A 22,500-nucleotide genomic window follows, 5' to 3' on the forward strand; every position below is an offset into this window, starting at 1 on the left:
TAATTGAAGTTAACTCTTCATTGAAAAATTAACAGTTTTAAATCTACACACTCTTATTTGGAGGGAATCTTAAATTCTGACAAGTATCATGTTTTTAGAATTCACAATATATCACCTGCAATGGAAGAAGACTCAACTGTTAGAAATACAGGAAAAACAGGCATAGCACACTGAGGTTCTTCTACTATAACACTACAAATCAGAGTTTTGGAGCCTACAAAACCAAGAAAAAACACAGTAAATGCCAGAGAAGGGTATCAAGTAGCAAAGAACTGGCCACAGAGTGCATGGTCCATCAGAAGGAGCCTTCCATCCCAAATTTATGCAAAGACAACCGATTTCAGCCAGACCCTGCAGGAGCAGATTCCAAGACACCAGCTGGGTTCACTGCCAGGCAGAGATGTTTGCAGCTCTGTGAGCACATAATAAATCAGCTCAACCTGCACAAATTATGCTGGGTTAAAGTATGTCAGTAAAGCTATGGCAGGATTCACTTCAATCATGACCGCACTCAAGATTGAAGCATTCTAAATTCGCTTGTGAGTTGGGTAGCTTCTAATCTGGACTCCATTTAAAAATGTTATTTTTGCTGGATGAGAGAAAAAGCAGCTTCGCTGGAAAACATTCTGTAGCGAGTCACAGCTGTTTAGTAGTAGTTTGAAACTGTCTGAAATGTCGAAAACATTGAGAAGTCCTCTGCAACTTACAAGGCATCAGGAAGAATTTAGTCATTATGTTTTCCACTGAGCTAATTTTGCAGCATAGGAAGTGCTGATTTGTTGTTTTCAAATAATCTGGTCTTCATCACTTGTACGTTCCATTTCTCTTATAAATTCAAATTTTTTTAATAACTTTCTGCTTGAAACTGAGAAAAGTTTTGACCATATGTTTCATGATGGCATTTGCAAAAGTCAAATGATAAAAACAGTGCTAGCAAGCTATTCCAGTACCATTGCCAGTAATTTCTCTTCTCTTCTAATACTCTAATAAAATCAGAACGTTTTCAATTAAAATGTGCTTCCAAGAAAAAAATATAGGCAGCTTCATACAAGATAAAATGATATCTGATACGCAATACAGAGGTCCAGACGCTAAAAACATGAGAGCCTAAAATATCTCCACGTCCAACTAATTCTCTCAGTTTTAAATACATGCAAACCTAACTAAAAGCCAGACAGGAGGAAAAACTAAAAACTAAAACCCACAAATCCAAAAATCTCAGAGCATGCAATTTGATACTTACATAGAAACTTACTTGCTTTATTATATCCTGAAAAATCTCAAGAGGCAGATCATGGATTTAGACACCTCTTGAACCAGTAGTGCTACAGATATTATTGAAAATCTGCTGAAATTCTTACTTATTGCTCATTCATTATTCAAAGGCCACTATTTTCCAAAGATTGACCTCTCTATTGCATTAGCACTGATTTTTGCTCATACAGAAAATAACAGTGTATCAGATAGAGCAGTGTAGTTGGTCTGATAAACTCTGTGCGTTTTCTGTGGCAACCATTGAAATTATGTTGTAAGCTTAAAATAAAATGGTCAAGAGTACATGTAAACATACATACACACACCTAAATTGTAGTATCAAACTTTAGCTTTTCTTTCTCCTCAGATTCAGTCTGTCCTCAAGGAAAATCAAAGCACGGTGCATAGAAGCCTGACTGTAGACAGTCATTTTACAACAAATTGTCATTGTATTTCATTTATCTGATGTTATTAGCAGAAAGCAAGCACAAGTTTTGAAAAAGGAAAGAAAAAACTCATTCCCAGAATCATTTCCACAGCCGCAGAGGCAAGCATAGAAAATATATCCTTGTGACTGTGTTTTGTTCTTGAAAAGAACAGACAAACCAGGGCTGAGGACATCTTGTAAAAAGTCACAGTGATTTATAACAAACCATTTTAGAACATATGTTGCATAAGCATGGTTAAAACCATTACACAACGTTCTGTTTTCCAGCTAACTTCTGCTCAGCTGCTGGCTTCAGAGGAGCAAAATATCTTGAAGTGAAGGACAGAAAGGACAAACTCAGATAGCAGGCAGGGCACACCTAAACCTACAGAAACACAGGGCTGGCTAAAAAATCAACAGGCACACCCTCCCATCCCAGCAAGTACCCACTCACCCACACTCCAAGCAGTGGCAGCAGTTCCCTGTAGCTGCTACAGAAGAACTGGCTACGCTTAATTAAAGAATGGCACATTTCTAAAGAGGTAAAGATCAAGGGGGTTTTATGATGCATACTGGGTGTTTAAATTTTGTGCAGCTGAGTGTGGTGGGTAAACCTTGGCCAGCTTCCAGACCCTACCAGCCTCTCATTATCCCTATCCCACAAGGCAAGGAAAGTAAGATGGGAAAGATCATTGATCAGGGTAAAGACAGAGAGATCACTTATCAATCACCAGCTTGGGCAAAACAGGGTCAGCAACTGCCAGTTAAAATAGATTTGGATGGTGAGAAACAAACCCAAGAAGATTAGAACAGCACTGCCACCCTGCCCTTTTCCAGGCTCAGTTTCACTCCCCTGCCCTTCCAGGAACCTTGTTCCTTTTTAAATACACTTTTAGAGGCATCACAGACTTTGCTGATGGCCTCAGCTGTGGCCTGCAGTGGGTCAAATCCTTAACAATTCCTTGTCTTTCTCGTCCCTTCCTCTGAAAACAAATCCTATTAGCAATGTTTGAGGAATGCTCCTGTCAATTCTTCTTCTGTCTGAATAATTCTATTCACAATTCTTGGGACATTGTGCATTTCCCGTGTCACTGATTTTTTCACCCAAATTCCTGTAATATGGCTCACACGACCAGCTGTTAACCATAACCCGAACCACGCACGACTTCCAAACACACCCCTTTTTCTTACTGTTATAACCTCTGCCTAACAACTCCCTAAAACAACATTACACTTCAAACTCCAGCTGATACCATAAGATTGTATTTTACAGCTGTTATATTTCAGCATTTCTAAGCTCACATTATTTTCTATGATGCCATCTGAACTCTTCATGAAATAATTCCTATTCCCCCTCTGCACAGATAGGGATTCTATTATGAGGCACCTTATCTCATGGGCAGGGTTCTTAGTGCTTATCACAATGCCACTTTTCTATTTACATAGCAGGATTGACAAATAGATTCTATCCATATTTTTGTTTACTGAGCCATTTCCTGTGTGGAAACAAATTTGATTTGAAACAGCTCTGAAGTCTAGTGATGGAGAAATCTAATATGTGTCTGCCATACAAAGGTGGGTGAAAGGAAGTGCAGCAGTCAAAAAGTCAAAATGGAAATAGAAAAGTAGATGGGGAAGGCACTCAAGTTTTACACTATTCTTCCAAACTTTATTTGCAAGACAATCGTTGCCACACGAGTCTCTTATTTCCTCATCAAGCTTCTTAATCCTGTATGATTACCTCCTTGAGTTCCACCTCCTGGATCTATTTCATTTCAAAAGCACGAACAGAGAAGAAAGATTTCTAAAAATGAAGGACACTAGTCTTTGGCAGTCAGAATCACAAAGACAGAAATGATGCTCCCAAAGGATCCTATGATTTTTTCAGGACTGATATGACTTAGGATTGGAAGAGTCCTAAGAACAGAAGAATTAAATTATGAAACAGAGCTGCAGAAACTTCCACATAAGTGCTGTTCACTTCCCCTTCTCATCATTACTTTTTCCCCTTTGTTAAACAGAGATCAATAAAATCATTCTACTTGTAGGTAGTTGGCATCTCAAACCCATCCTCAAGCTATCTCTATACATTCGAGATGATTCATATGCAGAACTGCAGCATTTAAACTTCATGAAACAGAAAATGTGAGCTGAAACCTCATGAGAACTCCAAAACTCTCTCTGAACTATTACATAAATCCCACTTTATAATGTTGTCAACTTTTGAGAAAAGATCCGTAAATTATACCATTTCCTGAAGACTTTTTTCCAAGGAAAAAACTGAAGCATTCCAGTAGTCTGATACCACTGAGAAATCTGTTTCCAGACTAAAAGAACTTGAGAAACAAAGGCAGCAGGATAAAATCCAAGTTTCCTGCCTTTTATTCACCAAGTACAAGACTAGCTTTGGATCACTCACCAGGAATTTCCCAGTAAACGGGAGAATGCTGGTAGCAGCAGCCCAGAGATTGTGATAGTAACAGCTCTTCTGGCAAAGTGTGAAGTGCAGATGGTGTCAAAGATATGCCAATAACTTAAGCAGGAGCTTCCACTAAAATCTCTTGTAGTGCTTATTGCACTCTGTGAATCAAAGTGAAAGGGGCAGCCCCGGCTCTCTGGCTCTTTTATTCCACACAGAGCAGTTTAACCAAGTGCATCCCCCATGGAAAAGCCTGCACTCCACATGAATTTTTGCCTGTCCCAGGCATGAGCTACTCCTAAGCAAGTCAATTCAGTCTCACAGAAGCAAAATCATCATCACAAACACAGGAATTGCTTCCATCTGATCTCCCTTCCAGTGACAAAACCATAAAAAAAGGGTTTTCTCAAGTATTCCTCTGAGATCTTTCCAGCTCATCATGGCATTCAATGATCAAAATATAAATGATCTTCAGCATGATAACCGGCTCCTGCTTATGAACGTTGCCCAGAGATTTAAAACCACAGACAAGCCACACTAAGGCTTCTACCAGAAACCATCGATGCACTTGTTACACCACCGTCCATATTATTAAGCTTCTCTTTCCCAAAGTGGAGATTGGAATGCACACTGCAGATGAGATCATTTACTGACAGAAAACTAACACATAAGGTTTAAACACTGAAGTGGCATCTTCATGATGGTGTATCTGTTTTAATTAGCTTTACTTTTCATGTAGGGTAAATAAAACATTAAGGAGTCAGCCAGACAGAGACACCACAAACTGTTTTTCAAATAGCTCCATGAAATGAGCAAGAATAAAGCTTGAAGAGTGTTATATTTACCTCTGTAGCTCCCAGGGCACTTTTAAGAACACTGGGTCAGGTACACTGAGACACTGAGAAAATGTGCAATTTCTTTCCCACTGAGCTGTCAAGGCATTCATGCTGTGAATAGCTAACACCATTCTTTGACAACCAGGCAAATATTTCTATTTTCTGCCGTTCTAGGCGTGACGTATCTCCACGTTGCCTCAGTTGATTTAGTGCCAATTCAAGTCAAACTTTAAGATGCCTGAGCCAGTAACCGGACAAAATATTCCTGATGAAGCCTTGTCACAAACCTATAGACTGCTGCTTAATACATTTCCAAATAGTTAGATAGTAAAAAGGGCTGTGCAGCTGAAAAAGCTGCAGAGAAGCTGAACACACATTCACTGAACTGCCACAATGTTGGTTTAAGTAGCACATCCAAGTCAAATGTGCTGCTGCTTCTATTTATTGTTAACATTGCTTCAAAAAAACCTGCGTAAAATGATATAAGATGATGTTGCTCTCTGAAATCAGTTCTGTATTTCCCATCTTTCAAAAATACATGTATTTAGAGGAGCATAATTAATTACCAAGTCTACCTGGGCAAGGCCAAATGAACACATATAGCTCCTGGGGAGAGTTATCTATGAGTCATGCAGGACGGTATTGATGGGCCATTAACAGAAGATAGTCTGGAGGGACGGGGCACGGGAAACAGTGGTGCACAACAACATTTCATGTAGATGGTGATAGAATACATACTTTGGGCACATTTTACATTGTAACCTAGGACATAATCCACCCCTTATTCTATGACCATCTACATTATACCTAAATTAATACATTCTTACAGCTAGATAGATAAATATACACATATACAGAATGAAACCCTATACTCAGTTCTCACTTAAAATTAGGTCTCCCTGTGGTACACAACGGGTTTCCCCATCTTTCTGCATTACCCACCAAGTGGAACCAGGTCCTTGAGCAAAAACAATCCCACGGATGGGTCTGCCTTTGCTTGATGTGGGATTAATCCAAACAGTTTTTCCTAAGATGCCTTTCATGTGTACCACAGGGACTTTATCTCCATCCACTGTGTGCAAGGGTTCAGACTGGGCAGGACCAGCTCGATTGATTGACCCTCGAGTGTTGACCATCCAGGTGGCCTTTGCTAAGTTCAGTTCCCAATTTTTGAAAGTCCCCCCACCGAGCGCCTTCAGGGTAGTCTTAAGTAACCCATTGCACCGTTCAACTTTCCCGGCAGCTGGTGCATGATAAGGGATGTGATATATCCATTCAATGCCATGTTCTCTAGCCCAGGTGTTTATAAGGCCGTTCTTGAAATGGGTCCCATTGTCTGACTCGATTCTCTCAGGAGTGCCATGTCTCCACAAGACCTGCTTTTCAAGGCCTAAGATAGTATTCCGAGCAGTAGCATGAGGTACAGGGTAGGTCTCTAACCATCCAGTGGTGGCTTCCACCATAGTTAGCACATAGCGCTTGCCTTGGCGGGTTTGGGGAAGGGTGATGTAGTCAATCTGCCAGGCCTCCCCATACCTGTACTTCAACCATCGTCCACCGTACCACAGAGGCTTTACCCGCTTGGCCTGTTTGATTGCAGCGCAGGTCTCACAACTGTGAGACCTGTGAGATGTTGTCCCATAGTAAGGTCCACCCCTCGGGTCGACCGGGCCCATCGTAATGTTGCATCTCTCTCCCCTGATGACCAGACGCATCATGGGCCCAACGGGCTAAGAATACTTCTCCCTTGTGTTTGCCAGTCTAGATCCACCTGTGATACTTTCACCTTGGCGGCTTTGGTCCACCTCTCGTTGTTGTGATGCTCTTCATTAGCCTGACTCTTGGACACATGTGCGTCCACGTGTCGAACCTTAACGGGTCAGCTTCTCTACTCGGGCGGCGATGTCTTGCCAAATCTCAGCAGCCCAGATGGGTTTCCCTCTGCGCTGCCAATTGGCCTTTTTCCGCCAGCGGTTCAGCCATCCCCACAGAGCATTAGCTACCATCCACGAGTCGGTGTAGAGATAGAGTCTTTGGCCACTTCTCTCGTTCGGCAATATCTAAAGCTAGCTGGATGGCTTTAAGTTCCTGGCAATTTGACTTTGATCCACCTTGTCCTTCAGTAGCTTGTGCAACTCGTCGTGTGGGGCTCCATACTGCAGCTTTCCATTTCCGGTTAGCGCCTACAATTCGGCAGGAACCGTCAGTGAAAAGGGCATATTGTCTTTCAGTCTCCGGTAGCTCGTTATACGGTGGGGCTTCCTCGGCACGTGTCACTTGTTCTTCCTCTTCTTCAAAAGATAATCCAAAAGTCTCACCTTCAGGCCAGTTAGTTATAATTTCTAGAATCCCAGGGCGATTCGGGTTTCCAATACGGGCGCGCTGTGTGATGAGGGCAATCCATTTGCTCCATGTGGTGTCAGTGGCATGATGCGTGGAAGGAACCTTTCCCTTGAACATCCATCCCAGCACTGGTAGTCGAGGTGCCAAAAGCAGCTGCGTTTCAGTGCCAATTACTTCTGAGGCAGCTTGAAGTCCTTCATAGGCGGCTAAGATTTCCTTCTCTGTGGGAGTGTAGTTGGCTTCAGATCCTCTGTAGCTTCGGCTCCAGAATCCCAGTGGTCGGCCCGAGTCTCCCCAGGCAACCTTCTGCCAAAGACTCCAAGACAGGCCATTGTTCCCGCTTGCTGAGTAGAGCACGTTCTTCACTTCTGGTCCCGTCCTCACTGGGCCACGGGCTACCGCATGAGCGATCTCCTGCTTGATCTGGGCAAAGGCTTGCTTGCTGTTCAGGGCCCCAGTGGAAATCGTTCTTCTTGCTTTGCGGGTGACCAGGTAGAGAGGGCCTCACAATCTGGCTGTACTCAGGAATGTGCATCCTCCAGAAACCTATGGCGCCTAGGAAAGCTTGTGTCTCCTTCTTGCTGGTCGGTGGGGACATGGCGATGATCTTATTGATGACCTCAGTGGGATCTGCCGGCCGTCCATCTTGCCACTTTACTCCCAGGAACTGGATTTCTTGGCCGGTCCTTCATCTTTACTTCGCTTAATGGCAAAACCAGCTTTCAGCAGAATCTGGATGATCTTTTCTCCTTTCTCTCAAAGACTTCCCCTGCTGTGTTCCCCCATACAATGATGTCATCATGTACTGTAAATGTTCAGGAGCATCAACCTTTTTCCAGTGCAGTCTGGATCAGTCCCATGGCAGATGGTGGGGCTTGTGTTCCACCCCTGGGGCAGTCGGTTCCAGGTGTACTGTACGCCCTTCCAGTGAGGCAAACTGGGCCCTGCACTCTGCTGCCAAAGGAATGGAGAGAGAAGGCATGGCAATATCATGGTCGCATACCACTTTGCTGCCTTGGACTCTAGCTCGTGACTGAAGCTCTAACATGTCTGGCCAGCAGCACTTAGTGGTGGGGTGACTTCATTCAGAGCAACGGTAAGCCACAGTCGTCTCCATTCTCCCCACTGGACTTACTCACTGGCCATATAGGGCTGTTGAAAGGTGAACGAGCCTTGCTGACCACCCCTTGGCTCTCCATTTCCGAATCATCATCTCATGGATAGGAGTCACAGAGTCTCTGTCGGTGCGGTATTGCCGTCGGTGTACTGTTGTTGTGGCGATTGGTACCTGTTGTTCTTCACTCTTAGTAGTCCCACAGCAAGGAGTCATCTGAGAGACCAGGCAAGGTACTCAGTTGTCTGATGTCTTCTGTCTTACAGCAGCTATCCCAAAAGCCCAGCGATATTCCTTTTGGATCTTTGAAGTATCCATTTCTGAGGTAGTCTATGCCAAGGATGCATGGGGCCTCTGGGCCAGTCACGATGGGGTGTTTTTGCCATCCATTCCCGGTTAAACCTCACTTCGGCCTCCAATACAGTCAGCTGCTGGGACCCTCCTGTCACTCCAGAAATAGAAATGGATTCTGTTCCTACATACCTTGATGGCATCAGGGTACATTGGGCATCAGTGTCAACCAAAGCCGTATATTGTGTGGGTCAGATGTGCCAGGCCATCGGATCCACACAGTCCAATAGATCCGATTGTCCCTTTCCTCTACCTGGCTAGAGGCAGGGCCCCCCTATTCCTGGTCATGGTACACGTTGCTTTCTTCCTGTAAATATTGTTCCTGAGGTCCCTTCAAGTGGATCAGTCATATCATTCTTCTTATACTGTCTGGGGTTCTGTGCCTTTGAGACTGGAGCCAGTGTTGGCTCTAGATGAGCTCTTCGTGGTAGGTGTCTCTCTCTTCAGTTTCACTACCCGGGCTGCTAAGGAGGAGGTGGGTTTTCCATCCCAATTCCTCATGTCTTCTCCATGTTCCCGAAGAAAAGACCAGAGGTTACCCCGTGGAGTGTATCCTCTCTCCCTGGCTGGTGGGTACCTGCTCCTAATGGCAGAGACTCTTGTTGGTTCTGGCGAGATGTGGGTAAATTTCTTCTCCTTAAGTTCCTTTTTTAGTTTCTGATGGCCCTCTTCAATCAAGCTCCGGACTTGCTCAGCCAGCCTTGTTTCCACGGATGAGACATGGGTACGAAATGGGGCGGTGACAGTATCCCGTAAATTCTTAGTTTTATTGACCAAGACGCCCACCTTGTCCTCACCTTCCCTCCATTGCAGCGTTGCCAGGTACGGGAAGTACATCTCTGGTCCAAGCCGTGCAAATCTCAACCACATCTGCGATGTGCACTGGACATCATCTGGGCTTTTAGGAAATCTCTCGTCTTCTGAGAAAATGATCTCCAGCACAGCCAATTCCCCTCAGGCAATCGGGTACCTTGTTCCATGTGCTCCATTTTCCTTGGTGCACCTGGAGGTCTTCTTTACAAAGGTATCTGTCCCTCACACTTGTTAGCAGTCGCCGCCAGAGGCTGAGAGTTTGTTGGGTTCTCCCGATCCCCTGGTCAATGACCACATCCCGAGACAGCGATCCCAGTTGCCTGGCCCACTTCCATCCAGAATGGTGTCATTGGCTGCAGCGTCCCAGATGCGGAGCAGCCAGGTTAGGATGGACTCGTTGTCTGGCGGTTGAATTCCCTCCGCAGGTCACGCAGTTCACCCAGGGATAGAGAGCGGGTGATGATCTCTGGCTCTGTCTCTTCTGCTGGGTGCGAAGGTCCTGCCACATCCTCATCAGTCATTATGCGGACTGATTTGCTCTTTGATTTCTTCTTCTGAACAGGGGCAACTGCCACTGGTTTAGGTTGTTCTGCTTCGGTGACAGTTTGTGTGGAGATGCTGATGGCACTTTTGCTTTCTTTCTCCTCTGTGGACAGCTTGTGTAGACACTGACACTGTTGCTTTGTTTTGGTTCCTTTCTCCTCTGTGATGGTCTGAGTAGATGCAGAAAAACTGTTGCTTTGTTTTTGGTTCCTTTCTCTTCTGTGATGGTCTGAGTAGATGCAGAACTGTTGCCTTGTTTTTGGTTTCTTTCTCTTCTGTGACAGTCTGCATAGATGCGGTTCCTGTTTCCTCTACGACAGTTCGTGTAGACACGGATGCCGTTGTTTTGCATTTGTTTCTTTTTCCCTCCTCCTCAAGGAGACGCTGCACCACCCCCATGTAGTGTTTGATTTCTAAACATGGTAGCAGGCCGTGCAGAGAAGGGCAAAGCAGAACTAACAACAATATATGCTGTCCTTGGCACCTAGAGAGAACTCAATACTTTTGAAAACTGCTGTGCCATACCTAAAAGACTGGAAAAAATCATTCTTTACCCCTCCCCACAGGGGCTGGGTGCGATTATTGAGAGCCCCAGATGTAGCATTCTGGACCAGGACAAGAACACAAAATAGAGTATATATTCCGAATGATGCTCATTGCCTCAGAGGTTATCATACAATAAACATAATAGACCAATACAGCAATTCTGGTACCATACCCTGGTCTACACATGAGCATTAAGACCGGCAAATACTGCCCCATGTGTGGGAAAATGTAGAGAGCTAGGTATAAGATATATGAAAGCATGTTGAGCATCATAGCGGACAGCTGTTTCTTTTTCCTCACTACAAATTGTAATTCTGACTTTTCTCAGTACCTTCCTGCCCCACGTTGGGCCCAAAATATATGTGCTGGCTTGAAGGCAAAACCAGCGAGAGACTCCAAGTCAGAAAAAACAATTTAATAGGAGAGGAAAAAAAAAGTAAATAAAATAAAACACATGCAATGGTACAAAAGATCACTGACAGAGTCAGAATACAACCTGAAACCGTGGTGGTGGCAGTCCAGATGAAGTGGTCTTGTTGAAGCAGTGTTCTTGCAGAAAGGTCTGGTAGCTCTTGTCCTCTGGGAATCCAGTGGGTAAGGCTGCCTGTGCTGTCCCAAGGCCCCGATTATATCCAGGTGGGAATGCTTGGCTCCTCCCCCTGGGCGGAGCATCTCACAATGGACTGATATCATTTTATCAGTTTTGCAATGGGTCCTTGATTGCCTATTAAACAGAGATAGCTCCTGGGGAGAGTTATCTATGAGTCATGCAGGACGGTATTGATGGGCCATTAACAGAAGATAGTCTGGAGGGACGGGGCACGGGAAACAGTGGTGCACAACAACATTTCATGTAGATGGTGATAGAATACATACTTTGGGCACATTTTACATTGTAACCTAGGAACATCCTATTCAAGTGATAGTAGCATACAGATACTATAAACGTTATTTTTTCTTAATAGTTTAAAAATATAAATATCTAATTACATTTCACTTGCACCTACTGACCAGAAGTTTTCACTTCTGATACCAAGAAAGAGGAAGGCAGAATGAAAGGAATAATTTTTCAGTGGGGACAGATCTTGTGGAAAATGCTCCGAAACCACTGGATCAGTTCTTCACAGTTTTGGGTTTTGTTTGTGGGATAAGAATAAGCAAGTAGTAATAATGGTTCAGTATGGGAATACTCAAATACAAAACAAAATAAACTATTGAGAGTGCAGACTTTGTGCCAAGAGTTTAAAGCACTTTTGAGACTGGATTCCATCCTTTAAGCCACGCTGCATTACACAGTGTTTCCTTACCCAGAGCCTCTATTTCCAGCAGGATTTGGTTTAGTGTTTTAACTCCCATATTTACAATCTACAGAGAATCAAAATGCACATGAAGTGACTAAGGGCTGAGCAGTACTTACCGATGCTGGCATAACCAGGCGTGGACGGATCTCCCCCGCTGTTCAAGGAGACAATAAAAGCTTTATCAGCGAGGTCTGCAGTCTTTGGTAAGTCACAAGGATCAGTGTAAAGGAGAACACCACCAAACCCTGCATCTTCCAGCAGAGAAAGCTGAGGGAACAAAGCAGCACAGGTGACCATTAACAACAACAGTGGCAGAACACATCATTATGTTTTTAATTACTGCTGAGATAGAGGCTTTCCCACGCACCACGTTCTCACCACAGATCGCTCTGTACCAAGCTGCACCGCCAAAGTGCTCACAGCAACTTAAGAGGTCTTCCCATGACATAAACACCACCCTGAAAATGCCTCAGTTTTGAAAATAATATCACTAAAACACCTTGAGTTGACCTTCCCTATTTTCCATGATATTAGCTGTAAGATGTTCTTGCTTAGTTTACCTCTTCAAGGGCACAGCACGTACTGAATGTTTGCCTGCACTGGCATCAGCCTTCCACAGGATTTCTGGACACAGTTACTCTTCAGTCAAGAGAGAAAACAGGAGTTCACAAAACATTAAAAAAAAAAATAAAATTAAAAACTTCTGTCTGTCTTACAGAAATGTTTGGATCTGCCCCCTGTCAGACAAACAGCTTTTATTTTCTCTCATTAGAACATCAAAGCTTGAGTTTCCAAAAATCCACCGATCTGGGCCAGAACATCCGGCAAACTTCCCCAAAGTCCAGGACAAAAGCATCCAATTACCACAGCCTCCAGCAGCGTTTCTGATTGGAAAGCATCAGGTTTTTTCTTTCATAGAGAACTGAAAAATAAGGGGATTTCATTCCAAAACAGACAAAATCAAAGGGCGATGTGGCAAATACTCCCATGAAATGGGATGACCTTTCAGCATAATGCTCTGCATATTTGGAATTGACTGAAGACTACTCACTGATACAAAGCTATATTAATTTTTCAGACAGAAAGTAATTCGGGTATTTAAGGATTATCTTATTCACTTATTCACTGAGCTGCTCTGCTGATGACTTTCTAAATGGTCTGAAGAATGACTGCAGGTATACGATGTTCCTACACAACTCTGATTTCACAGGAACTTGAGAACTTTTTACAAAGCCTCTGTTTCTCTGTTCAATTGTCCTCCTCCGTCTATATTTTAGAACCTTCATTTTTTTTTTTTCCTGTGTATGTATATAATTTTCAATTTATCCCCTAGCTGCTGGTATTAAGGAATGTTTATGCACAGTTCTTTGTGGCTTTACAAGTATGTAAATTACATGAATATATGGCATTCAGTTTGAGCCTCATAAGCATTTGGTGTTCAGTTCTGCTTTACTCAACAGCTAAGACAGAAAAAATATAAAAATAGCAGCCTACTATTTGCAATATTATAAAAATAGCAAACTTCTATTTGCCATTTCTGTAAGTAAATATATCCAATATTGTGATTTGCTAAGACTTTAACACTCATCTGAATTCAGACAGGCAGATGCAAGTTGAACCTGTTACTTGATCCTGCCTATCTTACTCAAACAAGCAATCCACAGATGAAAAGAGAAGTCTTTGAGAGAACCCTACTCAGAAGAATAGGAGAGCGAGACAAGGTGATTAGCTCAGATGCTTTAAAAAAAATTACAGACCTCAAATGTAATGCAGGAATAGGGATTTCCCAAATGGTAGGTTCAGTTATTATTCTTTTGTTCTGTTTTCAATTCAGACAGGATTTGATTGCACAAAAAATAGGGTGGGAGAACTAGGGACACATCATAGCTAAATCATGTAACAGGAAGGATTTAAAATAACAATTTTCCTGCCTCCATATCCAGTATCTTTTTTATTAATCCCTGGTTTATTTAGTAGCACACAAAACAGGAAATACAGATGCTCTTCTTTTTTATTTTAATGAGAGTTTTAAAAAACTTTGTACTTAAAAAAAATCACTATTAAATCCCTCAGTTTCAGTGAGAGAAAGTAACTACACATCTGTTATTTACAAAGTGCAGCAACCACTGCTGCCATGGCTACAATCTCTAGTGAGGAGTTGTGTCATACATGTGAAATTACAAAACAGCTTTCAGATTTCAGCTATAATTGCTGCTTTTTAACTTTACAACAGTGACAGCACAACTATATCAACAAAAAATGTGCATTGTTGATTCCATTTTCATCTTAAATTTGCCAACCCTTTACCAGCCATAAATTGTCCGAGCACAAAGAAGCCAAAGAAGGTACTGCGTATTTTTTTACAAGACAGAAGATTGTAGATTAATTCCTTCAGGTAAACCAGGGCACATCTATTCAAATGAATAGATTATTTTAGATTGCAAATCCATACAACACCAAAATCTGTTCCTTATGATTTTGGATGTATGCATTGTTCCTCTCCCAAAGCCATAAACATCTCAGAACAAACTGGAAACAGCAGAACCCTTAAAAACAGATGCCAGTGCCCGCTGTTAACCCTTTAGTTATTTATGGCTGCTTAAGTCCTCAGTTTTTAGAGTTACCTTAAAAAAATGTGACTGTTTCAATTCAGTATATTAAATCACCCCATAAAACATTCTGGACTCAATTTAATCTAATATGAGACACTTGCTGCTTTATCAAAGGCTCTGTCGTGTACCTGGGGACAGATTAGCCTTGTAAACTCTATACACCACCAGGCACCATTAAATTGCCTTTTAAAGATGATATGGCTGAAGCAGTGAAAAGATGGATTGCAACAGTCTAGAGAACTTAGTTCGGCTCTAAGGGGAAAACTCAAAGCTGCTTCTCTGTTTTAACTGCACCATCTCTGATGTGGCAGAGGAAACATTTACCACTGACACACAGGTAACATAGACCAGGTCTCTGCTCCACATTTCAGGCAAGCTTTACTGTGGGACTTTGGCTACTGGCAGGTATTGGGTCCAAAATAAGCAAGTTAAGCTTGACTATTGGCTGAGGAAAAAGAAAAGAAGCAACAAGAAACAAGGGCCACTACCTTTCACAGGTGGCTTTAAGGTGTTTTAGCTCACCTGAGGCCAGTGTGCACCTGAATGAACACTTAATTGGGGGTCACATTAATGATCTGAACACAGAGCAAACCTACCAAAGAGAACAGTCTGAAGCCTCTGTGAATCTCCAGCATGATGCATAAGAGCTGCCCATCAATGACTGGTGATAAGCAGGGAAGCAATGCAGCAGGTTCTGGCCTCGAGCTCTGTTTGTTCTCTTCCACCTGAGTGCAAAGTCTGACTCTCTGAGGAGCTTTTCCCCAGGTCTCTTCTTCTCAGCTGAGACCACCCTTGCACCTTGTAAGCACCAAACAGCACAAAAACAACCAGGTAATCAGCCTTCATTATTTTCCAGGAACTACACTGGACTGGTTACCTGCTAACCCCAGGGGCTCAGAAAATTAAAAACATGCACACTGAGGCATGGAGCTGTTCCAGCAGTACCCTCGCTGTCCAGCTGAAAATGAAGTGTGACTGAAGCAGCACTACTCTGATGTTCTGTCCATGGGAGTCACATCTGGGGCTGAGTTTAAGCTGCCACTTCATGGGCAGAGAGCAGAAATCACATCACACTTTGGTCTCACCTGGATTACAGCAACTACAAGTGCAGAGACAGCTAAGGAAGGGTTTCCTACACTATTCTCTCACTGCAACTGAACAGCTTAGATCCTGTTTCCAGAACCTCTGATCCAGAAAAACCCTAATGTTTAAAGGTAATGAAATAAGCATGGCATATTTTCCCTCCCTTTCGTTGATTCCCAGCAATGGTTCTGCTTACAAATAATTCAGAAAGCAGCAATGCAAGATCAACCAACAAGGGGCATCACAACACAGTATATTGCTAACAGTGATGGTTAACAACGCTTATGAATGCAGCAGGGAAAAAAAGAAAAGAATATGATGCAAGTAACTGTGGATTATATCAACTTACTAACTGCATATTAAAATAGCTTCTCATTATTAGCAGTTCTCCTCACCATATTTGCAAGCGGTTCCAAAATACGGACAAGCCCTCTGAGAACCCCCTGTACAGACAGTTCTCCCCCTCGTGATGTTTACAGCATCAGCAGTGCAGTTTGTGCTTTATGAAGTACAACACCAGCCCTGTTACTGACAAATATTGCCTAAGTGCACTTTCTAAGCTTGTCCATTTATGTGTCCTGATCCACAGAAATAACTGAGCCACTGATTAGTTGGCACAGAAGACTTATTTCACAGGAGGAAGTATCTCGGTATATTCCCTGCAAGTTTAATGAAAATGGGATACTGAGCAGACAAGAGGCAGGTGATGTTAACGCACGACTGAGAAGGCATTTATAAAAACTGAAGAGCTTAATCCTTAATGGAAGGGGGAAAACACATGGAAGAAATCAAGAGATAGAGTGACAGATGTAAAGGAATACAGAAACTTGCCCACAGATGAGACACCACAAAATCCAGCCTCAAGAAACAGAGCTATGAAACACCTGCTCACTAATCCATGGAACAACCTGTTCTTTTAGTGACTGATACATTATTTAAGATAAAGCAGTTCAGTACAAGATACATTGGCTTACAATTCTATATAGCAAGGGACTTTGCCATCATGGAAGGTTCCATTCTTACTCCAAACAAGTAGCACTAACAGTGTGTCTGGAAAACTTGATTTAAAATGCAGCAACTTCCAAACACATTCCACCACTTGTAGAGAGATTTTCAAATCAAATTTAACGCTGGAAAAAAAAGTGATCCAGATCTCTTAATTTTACCACAGGTTCCATGACTGTTACTAGAGTCAATATAAATCCAGTGGCATTTTCTTATGTGATCTAATTCTGCTTTCAGCTCTATTACATAAGATTTCAGACTTTCAACCCTTAGATAACAGTAAACAAAACAATATTAATCCGCTGCACAACAGTACTTAAGAGTTCTCTTCTATCTTGTTATTTATCATGTACTATGCCAGTGTATTTTACAAGTCTACCTTTCAAAAGTACACCTTGATGTCTGAAGTCAAAAGTGCCTAAAAATGTAGTTCTCATCATCAGAAGTCATTTATCCGAATGGATTTCACACTACTGAAAGTTCATCCTCACTCCTGTACACAAATAATCATATTAATAGATAACATCAGGCTGCTCATTGAAACTTCTCTCAGGTTTCTGAAGGCTTTTCTGTATCAAAAATATGTCTGTGTCTGGCAAAGTAACAGAACACTAAATAAAGAGATAGAACATTCTTTAGCTACAAGCACTTACAGAGTCTTAAGGACATTTTTTTAACACTTAAAAAGGCAGTTTACACTACTTAAATCTCCTTAAATCTGCACACAAAATTGCAAAAATCGTATTTTACACAATGACTGCCTTAGTGTTAATGACATCACAGTTCATTAGACAACAAAGGCCTTCAAGTGTCAGCTACTGACAGCAAAGTTAATTTGGGATCATGTTATTATTCTAACATACAACCTCCTCCATGTACCTTTAGGCCAAAACTCTTCCTCTTCCTAAAGGCAGATTCACAATCTCACTGTTACTACAAGTCCACTCGGTGTTAACAAAGCAAAACATGGACACCTCGTAAAATAAGAAACAATATCCTGTTTGTATGTTATCTCTATCTAATCGTGATCCCCTATTCTCCGTCCCTTCCAGGTAAATCTCACAAAAATGCATGCAGAAATTTATATTCAAAGCCATCATACATATGGAGCGTGGAAACAAAAAAGAAAGAAAAACTAATCAGTAAAAAAAAAAAAATAAACCCTGTATATCAAAAAACCCACAAAAAAATATATGTACCTAATACATATTACTCGTAGTAAAATCAAATATAATTTTTTTTTTTAAAAAAGCTCCTATTGTCATTATACTTCAGTGCAATGATCAGCATTAATTAGACAAATAACAGTAATCCGTTTTTACCTGCTGCATTTTTCAATTCATAGTGCAATGTGCAAAAGACATGGTTCATTAATCTGAGACACAGCTTTACTGGACAGGTTAAGAGTTATTAATTATTCTTTTCTACTGAAGTCCCAATTAAAATCATGATGCTCTGAAAGGATCTTCCATCTCATTTGACTAACTGGCAGTATGTAAAATTATGAAGCAAGAGCAAAGGTGCATTTAAAGTAAATGTTGGAAGATCTCACTGACACAACATCTTTTTATTTCCGTAGCAGATTGTGTAGAAAAGTAAGATTTAGATGCTGTGGATCAGATCAGATGCTGCCATCCTCTCAATTACCTATTATAATACAGAGCATCTGGAAGTGGTTGGGTAACGCAAACAAAACTCAAGGTGGAAAAAACCCACTTAAGTACACATATCTTCATTTATATACCACTCTTTTAAATTCTTAGCAAGTTTTTAACAAAGAAACCTTTGGTTTCACCTCATATTTTTAATACTGCACTTGATGTTTAATAATGCTCCAGGATTCCCCATCACAAAGATCGATGTTCAAAGGAATTTGGTGGCAAGACTCTGAAGAGCTTTTGGCTTTTGCTGATCGACCCTCAAGGTGCTGTGCCAAGGCTGTAAAAGGGATGGAGGATGCAGCCAGTTTAATGGGAACCATGAAAAGAAACACACCTTTCCTTACCTGAGGAATGGCATCGTTGTTGTATGGAACAAACAGGGCTGGGAAAGGGATTAAGCTGCGTAAAACTTCAAACAGCTATAAATGTATACACGGTGGTCTCATAAATGACAGGCTATTGCCATAAAGGTCTTAGAAGGGGGAAAACATATTGCAGTGGAATTTATCAAACTATTCCTGCCATAGAGTGACATATATAGGAACAATACAAAATCAAAGAGCTGCTCTGTACCATGGCAAGACCTTAAGAATTTGATATAGTGACTACCAGACAAATGATAACATCAAGTGCACTTATTAGTGGAAAGAATCTGACAAGCATATCTAAGATTTTTTAAGAGATTTTCTGCAATCACTTTCCAAACTCTAATTGGCTTTCACAATTTTCAATTTTTTCCCCTTTTTAAAAAATATCTAGAAAGCTATTTCTAGGGAAGAGAGAGTCTCCTTGTAGTTCTTGGATGTCCTACAGAATGCGGGAAGAAAAGCAGAAGGGAAAGGTAAGAAACTTCAGGATGTTAGTCACAAAAATCTCCCTTTGATCGATGGAGCTGCATGGCAGTGATGAGTAAGAGTTACTTAGTACATCAGTTTACAATCCATTGCACTTTTAAGTATATTTCTCTGTCAGATAAGTGCTATCCAAGGACAGTAAATCTCTAAATGAGCACTGGCCACAAGCTTGTTGTGTGCTGGTTTGACTGGAAATCCACACACTGACCTCTGGACAGCTGTGGCAGTTGAGGAAAAACCTTTGGAGCCTTTTCCCCCCCACTCTCTCTAAAGCAAAAATCATCTTGGTTTAATTCTGTAATCCTCACACAGAAAAAAATTTAGCATCCTGCTCCTACATGTGGTATTAAGCTTATCAAGAACTGAATGTTCTGTCCCACACTTTTTCCTGTTTGCTGCCTGCTCATCTTCTACACAGTTTTATCAAAGAAAAGTAATTTGTTACACATGAGCAGTTTTTAAAAATGGAATTTTTCACAATAGGATATTTGGACAATTAAACATAAGCCAGATATACTGCCAGTTCCCTGTACTAGATTTCAGCAACTTTTAATACAAATTGAGTGCATATTTTATTGCCAGATCTTGCTTACCACTGCTAAGAAATTCACAATGTTCAATCTAATTAAAAATGAAATTGAACTACAATTCCCTGGAAACAAGGGCTGATTGGACTCAATAAGCTTTACTTAATTTATTTCAGAAACAAAATATTTAAATTGCTTACAGTCCAGAAAAAAAAAGCCTCATTATTTGATGAGTATATAATACAAAGCTTTTCATATTGCTTTTGCATTCCTACACCTTCAGGAAATACTACTCACTTCTAAATACGCATGTAGAGGAACACTGTGTGCATAATAAGTATCATTAAATATTCAGTAAACATTAAAAAGGAACAGGCTGGATGAACGTCCAGATGAGCAACCTCCAGAAAGCCAATAGCATTTCCCTGTTCACACTGAAGCTGTTGTTTCTGATTATGTTTATGGTTATTCCAGTCTATGTTTAGACTCTATTACAGAGAGAATAAAGCTGAAGATCCATCATACAAAAAACAATTACACAAAGATATAATTATAATCTTGCTAAATCATCAAGAATAAAGCGATTAGACCCTTTGTTGGATTTTATGCATTCTACCCAACTTTTAATCCAAAACCCACTGAAACTGCCAAGAGAGTCACAGACCAGAGTCAAATCTGCCAATGTCCCCTTTCCTTCTTTTTTCTTGTTTACTTGTTTTCCTACCACTAGGAAAATTAAGTAAGATCAGCAGATCTGATTTTCAAGCACAATTCCCAGCACAGGGCACTTCTGACCCAGAAAGCTGAGGTGTCAGGCTCCCCTCATCCTTCTGCAGGACACAAAAACCACAGCACCATCCCAGCTCCACTGCGCCAGCAGCCACTCTGCTCACCACAAACATTTGGGGAACCTACTCCCAACCTCGGGGGGCTTTTCGACTCTCTGCTGTCTTTTTCTTCTCACTCTTGACGCCAGCAGCAAGCTCCCAGGCAGGAGAACCCCCAGTCACAGTATCACAGAATGGTTTGGGTTGGGAGGGGCCTTCGAGCTCATCTCATTCCAAAGCCCCCCGAAATATCAGCAATAAAAAGGGAGAAGATGAGCAGAGAGCAAGGGAAATGCCTGCTTTGTATAAACACCCCTGACTGTGCCTCATATGCAGTGTAAACTCATAACCTTTGATTCTCACTGTGGTCTTTTTTTTTAACTAAAATGTAAATATCCTTGGGGTACCTGGAATACATATTTTCCAGTACCAACACTGGAAGTTAGCAGTGCTGAAATGAAAACAGCCCAAGCCATCCTCCTATCTCCAAGACAAAAGTAAGATTATGACTTTTCTAGCTCCAAGAGTGCAGCTGTTGCATGGGCTCCACCAAGGTGTCAGCAGATGCCCTCAAAAAGCACAGCAATCAGTCAGAGATTTGCAATTAAGGCACATTTGCTGCCCAGAGTAATTTCATGTCAACTGTTAGGTGGTTAGCTGCCTTCACTGGACCTGTGCAAAATCAGTACCTGTTCACTTATCTTATCATTCTCACAATTCTTATCGAATTACCAGCATTGGAAAATTCTAGTCTTTTGGTTTTTTGTTAAGTTCAAAACAAAGTACAAAATACTCCGTGCTCAACTCTTCCCTGGTCTATTATGCTGCATCCAGGTTTCATGCTTTTAAAATAATGCCTTGAATGTAATATAACAGTCTCTTTTAAAACTGCATAACATTGTTATATATTTTTAAATTTACATTTTATATAATTTTATGTTTCCAAGTAGAACATATAATGATATAGTGTGCTACACATAAGCCTCAGGCATATCTATATACCAACTAGGAAAACTGAATATTATTAATTGGTTAATTAATATTTTAGCTTCATTTATGGAAAAGAGCAGTGTTTAACTACTTGGTTAGCATGCCTTTAAGTAAATCAATACTCAGAATGAACTTATTTATCTTCCTTATTAGAAAAACAGCCACAAACCAGGAGTGATAAAAGAAATGATCGTAAAGAATGTGCCCCAGTGCATAAAGTCATTTCAAGAACTATAAATATTAAAGAAGTTATTACAAACCTTAGCAATAAAAGTTTTTTATACATCAACAGTACTGATTTCTGCTCCTAAGCTCCCCTAGAAATTCCAAAATTAAAAATTAGGTTAATCTTGATTTTGTTTCCTCACTGGCATTTCAGAAACTAGAATTTTTTCCAGAAGAACTTATTCATGAACTGTGCTGCTCAGGACATATCATGAGTGCATCTTTCATACTGAACATCAAGGTTTAAAGTGGAATATGTAATAAACTGAAGCACCACTTAATGGACGACTCTGGTACAGCAAAACTGCAGGCAATCTACACAAAAGATACACCAACTGAAAAAGCCAACATGTGCAGCTTTTGTGTCTTCCTAGGGCCTTTCTTTTTCACTGCTTTCCACTCAGCACATCAGTAAAACAGAGCTCTGCCTCCTCCTGTGACCTACTAAATAGCCCATTTCACCAAAATGAAATAGTAGAAAGAGCTACATGAAGGAGGTCCAAGGTTGAAGCACTTGATGAGAACAGGGAAGGCAGCTGGATTAGTTTGGCAGTCACAAAGCACTACAAAGTCATTCATTCACCAGCAGTTAGGGGAAAAGAAAAAAAAAAAAAAGAAAAATCCAAACCAACAACCCCCAGCTCCTCTTCAGTAACGCCAGTCTACAATTAGTTCCAGAACATCAATCCAAAATTATGTCCTTCCCCTGTCTTAAAAAATAGAGTGAAAAATATAAAATGTGAAAAATAGGTCCAACTTTCTGTCACTA

The 22,500-nt window shown here is 41.3% G+C and overlaps 1 protein-coding gene across 8 annotated transcripts in view; it reads right to left on the reverse strand.

The window, feature by feature from the left end:
* NAALADL2 (N-acetylated alpha-linked acidic dipeptidase like 2) overlaps positions 1-22,500 on the reverse strand; it is a 430,994-nt gene that overhangs the window by 132,530 nt on the left and 275,964 nt on the right. For all 8 annotated transcript variants that reach the window (XM_040074855.2, XM_040074854.2, XM_058422010.1 and 5 more), the window contains one exon: positions 12,064-12,214. In XM_040074855.2, coding sequence (XP_039930789.1) covers positions 12,064-12,214 — 151 coding nt within the window. The remainder of the gene's footprint in view (positions 1-12,063; positions 12,215-22,500) is intronic.

Source organism: Hirundo rustica, chromosome 10 (genome assembly GCF_015227805.2).
Source record: "Hirundo rustica isolate bHirRus1 chromosome 10, bHirRus1.pri.v3, whole genome shotgun sequence".
Taxonomy (NCBI): Eukaryota; Metazoa; Chordata; class Aves; order Passeriformes; family Hirundinidae; genus Hirundo; species Hirundo rustica.